Source organism: Alligator mississippiensis, chromosome 6 (genome assembly GCF_030867095.1).
Source record: "Alligator mississippiensis isolate rAllMis1 chromosome 6, rAllMis1, whole genome shotgun sequence".
NCBI lineage: Eukaryota > Metazoa > Chordata > Crocodylia > Alligatoridae > Alligator > Alligator mississippiensis.
Genome location: NC_081829.1, coordinates 3144308 through 3153647, shown reverse-complemented (window position 1 = coordinate 3153647; position 9340 = coordinate 3144308). Strand labels below are relative to the sequence as shown.

The following is a 9340-nucleotide window of genomic DNA, read 5'->3' as shown; positions in this document are numbered from 1 at the left end:
GGGAGCATCTGTCTGACTTGGTGGCGGGGTTCCCTAAGGCTCACCACATCAAAGGGGTGCCGCGCTCCCAGTGGTTTGCTGCAGCCCTGGCACGGGCCCCTCGCTCCGTGTCGCACCCCACGCACACGCAGCACGTGTCGCACGCTCTCTCGCAGGCCTGCGCTCTCCTGCAGCGGGGGTTAGCCCGGCGTGCCTGACCCGCCAAGAGTCCTGCAGGTGTGTTTGGGGGAAGAGCTGCATCGTGGGAAGCTGCCCAGCCTGGGCTGGATGCCAGCCCTCTCGACAGAGCTTCTGGGGAGCCCTGGCACCCAGCCCGGGCACGCCGGCTCCTGCCTGAGCTGGAGGAAGATGCAGCCCTTGCCAGGTCTGGGAGCAGGATTTCTGTCAGCTGCAGACCAGGGCTCTCGGGCTGGCACAGAGGCAGCGCGTCCTGCTCTTGCCTGAGGCGTCTGCTGCAGGACGGTGGTGCAGCTCCATGCAGACCCCCCCAGCTCCACGGCCTTGATGCCACCCGGATGAACATGCCCTGGGAACCTGCAGCTGGTGGGGCCTGGCTTTGGGGTCGCCGGGAGCAGTGCAACCTGGCAGCCCCCTCCTTGCGGGGCATGGCATGTGGGGCGGGCTCAAGGGACCCACAAACCCACCCTCTTGGGCTACTGTCCCCCAGGGGAGGCCAGACCCTCCTGCACTGAGGGCGAAGGCTGAACCCGAGGCCCCACAAAGTAGGGCAGGACCCCCCAGGATGGCTTTCCTCTGAACAGGAGGGCAACTAAATCCTCCATCTGGCCTCCCTTTTTCTGGCCGGGGTGAAAGAGGGGCCATCTCCCGGCATGCGATTGGCTAATCCCCGTGTAATCCCTGGCACGTGACGCCTGGGGACCACGCGTGTCCCTTAAACAGGCTGTCAGCATGCGGGCGCCTGGCTGCGCTCCTGGCCCCGGGGCTGCGTGCCCCGCCGGGGACCTGGGCGGCTGCAGAGGAGTTGGGGAGGGACGGCAGAGGGAGGAGGCATGGCCCAGTTGGCAAGGGCTGCCTGTGGCTGCATGGGGCAGCGGAGGAGGTGACACCACCACGTAAGTGCGACGTGCTGCCTTGGTGGGCTCGGGGCTGGCATGGCGTCGGGGTCTCAGCTGCCACCGCCCCCGCCCTGCCAGGTCAGCTGGGAAGGGGCTAGGCGCTCTGTGATGGGAACTGGTGCCCGCTTGGGAGAAGACTCCTGCCCCTGGTTGCATGGTGCATCTCTCCAGGGGCCATGGGGCATCCCAATGGGCCATGCCAGGCTTTCCGCAGGGAGGGTGCTGGGTCTATGCTTGCCCCCAGGTCCCCCTCTCTGCCCCCGCCTGCACCACCCCCTGCCCCTACAGCCAGCGCCGTCCCTCCACAGCCATGCTTTGCACCCACCAGACTGGGCACTGGCTGCATCCCAGATTTCCCTGGGAGTCAGAGCCGGGATAGCAATGCCGGGTGTTGACAGGGAAGGAAAGCCCCGCTCCCCACCTCCATGTCCGCACTAAGACATCGGGGCTCGTTGTAGGAGAGCGTGACTGGGACCTGGGCGGGGAAAGGGGCACAGACGCAGGGCAGATGGAGCCGCGGGGAAGGGGCGCGAAGGATGAATTGAGCCAGAAACGTTTAGAGGTGTGGGGCTGCGGACACCAGTTGAAGCCCGTCTGCCGGCTACTGTGGACACAGGACAGCCTGGCAGCGGCGAATCAGGCCCCTTGCATTCGTCCCGATGCAAACAGCTTTTCCCGGAGCCTGAGTGTCTGCTGCAGGCTGTCCCGCGCTGCCTGTTCTCCGCAGCCTCTGCGCTGAGATCCGTCTCGGGGTGTCCCTTTGGGACTGTTGCCCAGACAGGGAGGGGGAGAGGGCATGGGGCATTCTGCAGGGTTGGATGGGAGCCTGGGCCATGCCCGGAGCTGGTTGCTAACAGGATGCTCTTGCCCCTCTCCCACCAGGCTCCCCCATGCTGTGGCCGGAGTGAAGGGCCGGCAATGAGGGGAGAGACCAGCCCCGTGCCGCGCTGGAGGGATGCGGACTTGGAGGCGCGATGCACCTACGTCGTGAAGGACCAGCCACCTGCCCGACCCCACCTCCCACGAACGCAGGCCTCCCTGGGCCGGACCCTGGCCTTCCCGCGCAGCCACACCAGTGAGGTGGGTGCTGGGCAGCAGGTGGGGGCTGCTGGGGGCCCTCAAGGGCTTTGCCCCACCAGGGGAGGGGCAATTGTGCGTGTGTGTTCAAATACGCGCCTGCATGCACGCTTGCAGGCTCACCCATGCATCCCCCTGTGGGTTCACATGCAGCTACATTTATGCGCATGCAGGCATAGTTGTGTGCTCCCACTGGCAAGCTTTTGCACACTCACACACGTGCCTGCTCACATGGAGGGAGGTCTGTGTGCCCCCTCTTGCCCAAGTGCCAAACACGCATATGCAGTCATGCACTCACATGCATGCACACACATACAAACGGGCACACGTAGGCACATGCATACTTGCATACAGGTGCATGTACATACTCACATGTGCTGCATGCATGGGCACATACGTGTGCACACGCATGCACATGCATGCACACATGTGCATTCATGCATTCCTGCACCTGCTTATTAAAAGACCCAGGTGGCCGCTCCCCCCCCAAGCACAGAGATGCTTAGAGCCCAGCCTGCCCGCTGACACACAACAGCCATGTGCCCAGGGACACACACATGCATGCATGCTGCCACATCCGGTGCGTGCTGGTATCGCACACCATCAGCCCTGCATGCCTGTCCCACGCGCTCGAGCGCCCGCACCTATCTCACACCATCAGCAGGGCCAGGCAGGCAGGCAAACGCTTGCTCCCAGCCCTCGGCTTCCTGCGGCGAGAGACTGCGGCACCCAGGCCCAGGCTGGGCTGTGACAGCCTCCTGGCTGCCATGAGCTCCCAGCAGGGCAGGGCAGCCTCCGGTGTGGTCTGCACCAAGTGACAGTCTCTGGGCTCCGCTTCCTCCCCTCAAAGCCTGAGAGCGAGGCAGGCAGCGGTGGCAGGGGGTTGAGGGGGTGGGCAGCAGCCTTAGCCCATGACCCCCCTCCCCAGGTAGCCTGGATATCTTGGGGCAGGCGCCCATAGATGCCAGGGCAGGTGGGGGACACAGAAGGCATTTGCTCCCCTGACAGCAACCCCCAGCTGTGGCACAGGTGCAGAGGCAGGGGCACAGGTCCCCGGGTGCTGGTGCCCCGTGGAAGCAAAGCCTGCTGTGCCCAGAGCAAGCCCTGCCCATGCCCCCTCGCAGGGAAGGGCTTCCGTTCCTCTCTGCCCACCATAAATGGAGGGGGCTGGGAGTAGCTGCTGGGAAGAAGGGAGATTTGGAGGAAGACGGGGCCGGGGGAGGAAGGAGGGGCTGGTTCCAAGGAACCCTTGCAGAGGAAGTGAGAGACAGAGAGGGGCAGGGGCATTCCCAGGCTGGGATTTTCCTGCTGCATCACCCCCTCGGCTTTCCTCTCCAGGTGGGAGCCGGGAGCTCACCTCACCTGCAGGAGAGCTGGCAGGGGGAGCTGGGCCGGCCAGGGGATCCTAGAGGTCTCTGGGTTTAAACCGGTGCCCCGTGCTGCAGATGCTCCATGGCTCCCAGCCAGTCCTTGCTTGCCTGAAGGCAAAAGTTGCGGCCAGAGCCGGGACACCTGGGCTCTGCTTTTGCATCTGCAAGGGGCTGGGTCCTTTCCCTGAATCTAGGGAATGCGAATCAGGGGCTGTTGGGCTGGGTGCGACCGGGAGCCAGGACTCCTGGGGTGTGTTCCCACATGGGGACGGGCCCTTCCTGTCCCCTGCTCTGTGCTCTCCTCCCCGCGGGTCGCTGAGCTGAGCCACGGGGCTTCTGCCTTCACAACATGTGCTGCTCTCTCCCTTTGCCCGCTGCAGGTCTACGCCCCGGGGGCGCAGCTCCACCACGTCCTGGACACCCGCGACCTGCGCTGCCGTGACTGGATGCGCTATATCAACCCTGCCCCGGGCACCGCCGCCCAGAACCTGGTGGCCTGCCAGCATGACCGGAACATCTGCTTCTACGCCCTGGCACCCATCCTGCCCGGCGCCGAACTCCTCATGTGGCCTGGGCGCGAGGTCGCCCAGCGCCTGCAGTGCCCGGCGCTGGCTGCAAAGCTCGGTGAGGGGCGGCGGGGGGGAGAGGTTTGCCCCCGGGCACCTGGCATCTGATCGCCACAGTGGGGCAGCTGCCAGGAGAGGCCTGGCAGCAGGGAGCAGTGGGGGGCTGTCCCCTACCCACCCTCCTGCTCCAGGCGCCTGGAGTAATGGGTTCTTGCTTCTTCCCTGCAGAGCCCCAGGGTGTGGGCACGCCCTGCCCAGAGCCAGGCTCGAAGCTGCCGGCATCGGCGGGCACCCCAGACTGCCAAAGCCTCACCACTAAGCACACAAAAGAGGAGGAGGAAGACAAGCGTACAGATGTCCAAGGGCTGGGCAGGGGCATGGGAAGCCGAACAATGGAGGTCTCCCGTGCCGTCTGGCCGTGGCCCCCGGGGCTCAGCTTGTCCCACGATGCTGCTGGAGAGGCGTCTGGTTCTGCGTGCCAAAGAAACGGGAACGCCCCGAGCCAGCCGGGCCTCGGCCTCTGCCCCTGCAGCCTAGCTACCTCACCGCGCCCGGAGCTGCAGCGGCACCTCAGTGGGCTCTCCCCCTCCTGCCCGCTGTACTGGCCCCCCGGGTACCTCTATGCCTGCAGCCCCAGCCTAGCCCACTGCCCCCGGGTGCTGCTGGTGCCTCACGCCTCGCCCTTCCCACCACTGCCCGCACTGAGCAGGGCAGGGGAAACCTCCCCCTTGGGGCTGCCTTCCCAGGGGTACGGCCAGGCCCTGCGGGAAGGCTTGGTCCCATACCCCGGAGCCCACCGAACTGTCCCACCGCCGCCCCTCGGCAAACAGGACGACCCCCAGCTCCAGAAGCCGGGCTCCCTCGCCCTGGGCTCTGGCTCCAGGCTCCAGCCATGCCTGCACCCCGGCGCGGACACTGCCCCCTGCTCCAAAGCACAGCCACAGAGACCTACCTCCCGGCTCGCCCTCCAGCTGGACGCCGTCAACCTCAGCATGCCAAAGACCCCCCGGCCCGGGGCCTTGCCCCCGAAGAAGCAGAGCAGCAGGCCCAAATACGAGTGCAACATCTGTGCCAAGACCTTCGGACAGCTCTCCAACCTCAAGGTACCGGGAGTTAGGAGACCGGTGTTCAATTCCTGGCTCCACTTGGAGCTGCTCGGTGATCTCTGCCAGTGCCCTGTGGCTGTGCCTCAGTTTCCCCAAACCCAGGGGGTTCACGACATGGGGCTCCCTCTCTTTCAAGGGCTTGGGGGAGCTTGGAAGAAAAGCACCTCTTAGGCTTTGCCTTCAATTGAGCAGTATCCTAGACCTCCTCCGCACGCCTTCTACCCACATGGCCACGTGCCACCCGCTTCCCTGCTGGGGTGGGGGATTCTCGGGGCTGAAGAGGTGGGGGGCTGTTACCCTGGACAGTGTGTTTGGGTGGCCTGGAGGGCCCTCCTGGCTCCAAAGCTCCGTGGCTCGTCTCTCCAGTGTCTTCCCTCTCTGCCCTTCCCTCTCCTCCCCGTGTCCGTCTGTGTCTGCCCTCCCGCCCGGCCCAAGCAGGTCCACCTGCGTGTGCACAGCGGGGAAAGACCTTTCCAGTGCCCCATCTGCAAGAAGCGCTTCACACAGCTGGCTCACCTGCAGAAGCACCGGCTGGTCCACACCGGCGAGAAGCCCCACGAGTGCCTGGTAGGGGAGCCTCCCTCCTGCTTGCACCTGGGGGCTGGGGAAGGGGACTCCCTCCAGCCCACTGGGGTCACATCAAGGGGGTGGGTGCGAGCGCCGAGACCGTCCAGCTGTGGTTGGGGTGGTGGGGAGGGGTGAGGACAAAGCCCTGGGGGCCAGCAAGAGTCCTCGGTGAGTGGCTAGGAGCGGGCTGCATTGCACAGGCACCCAGGAGCTGCTGCAGTCGTGTCACAAGTGTCTCTCTGCTTCCCCTCCCAGGTCTGCCACAAGCGCTTCAGCAGCACCAGCAACCTCAAGACACACCTGCGGCTGCACTCGGGCGAGAAACCCTACCAGTGCCCCCTGTGCCCGGGCCGCTTCACCCAGCAGGTCCACCTGCGGCTGCACAGGCGCCTGCACGAGCTGGAGCGCCGGCATCGCTGCCCTCACCTGCACCCGCTCAGCCTGGCGCTGCACCAGCGTGCCTGCCACCCCCGGGTGCCCGGCGCTACCCACGACTTTGGCCTGGAGGGTGAACGGGCCGATGCCAGCCAGGCCGCGGGGCTGGCGGACAGTCTGCCCCAAAGGGGGGCAGAGAGGGGCACTCCGGGGCTGCTCCTCATGGACAAGGCCTCGGGCTCGGCCCTGTTGCCCCTGCCCCGCTATGGGCTGCCCGTCAAGCAGGAAGCCTCCCCCATGCAGCCGGCCTGAGCCCACTGGACTCCCTCACTGCTTCCTTTGGAGGGCTGGGGAGTCTCAGCCCCCCTTCAGAGCCGGGGACAGGGCTCAGCAGATGGATGCCAGAGGCAGGGGCAGCCCTAGGGCTCTGCCCTAGTCTGCGAGAGGCCCTGTGGCCCCAGCCCTATATAGAGATACCAAAAACAGCTGGGGATGCCCCCAACCCTTTCCAGCTCCAAAGCAGCCTCAGTGCCAGGGGGCTCCAGCAGCCTCCTCTGCCACCCTCGGTGGGGGTCTTCAGTGAGCTCCCCCCAAGTGCCACCAGGCCCAGGATGGTTTTGATGCTTCAGGTCCCTGCCCTGTGCCCCCAGGGGGCTGGGGGTGACAGGCGCATTCACCCCAATCTACAGAAAGAGCTTTAATCTCTCCTTGCCCCCGCAGCTGGGGGCTGCCCTCGGTACAAGTCAGGGCGCCCGCCTTGGTCCATAAAGAGCTTTAAGGTCTCGGCTTCAGGCAGGCATCACCTCGAGGGGGATGGTCTCTGGGCTGGCGCGAGCCCAGGCACACATGCTCCCTGCCCAGCCTTTGCCTGCCTTGTGCGAGACAGGCGTGGAGTGGAGGAGTCGGGCCTGGGAAGATGGCAATGTGGCGGGGTGGGGAGAGGGGCCCGGTGTGCCCATGCATTGCACGCCCCTGAGCTGCCGTGGCTCTGGCTCATCCAGAGCTCCTAGCTCAAGGGCTGGAGAAGCTGCTTCCAGGGCAGCCCCCCGTCACTGCCAGCTCTCCGCAGCTCTTCTGTCTCTGTGCCCGGGATGCCCATTGCGCGTCCTGCCTCGACACCCCTGTGCCCTCCCGACAGCCTGTTACACCCACCTCCCTGATGCCCCCGTGCTGCTGGCCCGAGCGCCCCTCATCGTCCCCTTCACGTGGGCCACCGAGATTCCCTGTAGCAAGTCCGCCTTCAAGGGCAGGAACCGGCTCCGTCAGCACAGTGCTTGCTTGCACCCGGGACGCTGGCAGGAAGCTTTGCCAGGCTCCAGCCTCTCGCCCAAAGCCAGCCCTCCTGCCCCTGCCCCTGCCCCGACCGGGGGCTGTTGTTCCAATGCTCTGATTCAATAAAACCTTCTGCCTTGGTATCATCTCCGGCGTGTGTGATGTACGGAGTAGGGAGATATGGTCTGTGCGGAAGAGAGATCCCAGCACCGCAGTGGTGTCTTGGCGGGTCTACCCTAACTCTGTGCACGGCGCTAGGATTCCCGGGTTTCTCCTGCGCCCGTTCCCCTGAGGAATAGGGCAAGAGCCGCTAGCAGGGCAGGCAGCTCCTGTACACCAGAGTTGCACAGGACTGCCCTACGGGCTCTGCCATAATGTCCTGGGGGAGCAGGGGCAAGTCTCTGCCCCTTTCTTTGCCCCCAGGAAGGTGAGGATAACGGTGCTGGCCCTGGCTGTCCTGGGACCCCGTGCACCGCTGCCCGCTGCTAGGTAGGTTCGGAGCAGCTCACTGCGTGTCCTGTCGTGGACCCTGACGGGGATTCTCCCATGGCTCAAGCACCAGGAGGAAGCAGGTGGCTGGTGAAGGCCCTGACTGCCCAGGGATGTGCTGACGATGTTCACCTGCCCCCAGAGGCGTGGGGGGAGGGGACCTTACTTAATGGGGGAGCCCTTCCTTGCAGCGTGGTTGGAGCTGGTGAGGAAACCATGCAGAAAGGGCGAGAGGCTGCACCAACGTCAGTGAGGATGAGCTTTGCTCGCACTGTGGCTTCCTGTTTCCTCCTGAGGTCCAGCCAGCAGATTTGGAGGTGTCAGCCGTGTGAGACCCCCACTCCAGGGCTTTTGGAGGCAGGGGGAGCTGTTAACCCCAGCCACAAGCCTTGGCCTCCCCCCAGAAGCTGGGATGCTGCTGTTAGGGGAGCTGCTAGCTCGTGCCCAGGTGCGAGGGGCGCAGAGAGGATGGGGCGGCTGGGGCAGGAGCTGCCGGCTGTCCCAGGCTCAGCTGCAGGGGGGTGCAGGAGCCCTGGCTCCCGGGCCCTCCGGCCCAGGCTGGCATGGGGCAGAAAGCTCCTGAGGCACAGCTGGCTCTCGTCATCTCCCGCTGTGGCATGGCCCATGGGTCGGCCCTGCTACCCTGGGAAGGAATGGAGGAAGGAGCTGCCGCCAGCTCTCGCCTCCCCGCTCTGCGTCCGTGCACGTGGAGCTGGGGCAAGGGCCGGGGCCCTAATGCTCCACGACCTGGCCTCCCTAGCACCTTCGCTCGGCGCTACGGGCTGGCTGCATCGTAGGGGCAGGTGAAGCGTCCGGGGCAGGCGACTGTCTATAAGCTCCGCGATCACAATTGCCAACAGGGCAGCGGCTCTCGCCTCTTCCTGGCAGGAGCAAGGCTGCTCCCCGGGCACCCCTTTAGCGTCGCTTCCTTCTCAGCGCAGCCCAGAGCAGCTCCTGGGCCTGCTCTGGGGCTGTCCAGGATCGGGGCCAGTCCTGCCTGCCAGAGACGGGCCCTGGGGCCGGCCAGCACCTCCTGGCTGCCCGTATTGCAGACCGGGGAGCTTGGGCTCCCTGTGCGGTCTCCTGGCCCCTCCTCATGGAGAGCGTGAGAAGTGCAACCAAGGCCAGACCGGGGGAAGATAGCCCAGGGCAGAGCTGAAAGAAGACCCAGGAGGCTGGGGGCAGAGGGCGCTGCGGATGGGGTGCTGGCTGGGGCAGGGAGCTGAGCCCTGGGGCAAGGGGGCTGTGGGGTGTGGCCCTGCCAGCCCCTGTCCCCTGGGCTCCCACGTTGCGGTGGCAGATGAAGGATCTCCCCGTGCAAGTGCTTTTATCACGAGCGGCCCTGGAGACCCTGCTCAGGGCTTCGTCGGGGCTCTGGTGCCCCCAGCTCCCGGGGCAGGTGCTGGCCCCAGGCCGTGGTTCCCGGCGGACCCTTGTCTGCA

At 65.8% G+C, this 9340-nt stretch overlaps 1 protein-coding gene across 1 annotated transcript; it reads left to right on the top strand.

Moving 5' to 3' along the window:
* Positions 1–1967: 1967 nt before the first annotated feature.
* ZNF683 (zinc finger protein 683) lies at positions 1968–7532 on the top strand. Its single transcript, XM_019494886.2, has 5 exons — positions 1968–2156; positions 3904–4147; positions 4318–5192; positions 5634–5762; positions 6018–7532. The coding sequence occupies exons 1-5, from the start codon at positions 1995–1997 to the stop codon at positions 6447–6449; spliced, it is 1842 nt and encodes a 613-aa protein (XP_019350431.1). The 5' UTR covers positions 1968–1994; the 3' UTR covers positions 6450–7532.
* The last annotated feature ends 1808 nt before the right edge of the window (positions 7533–9340 follow it).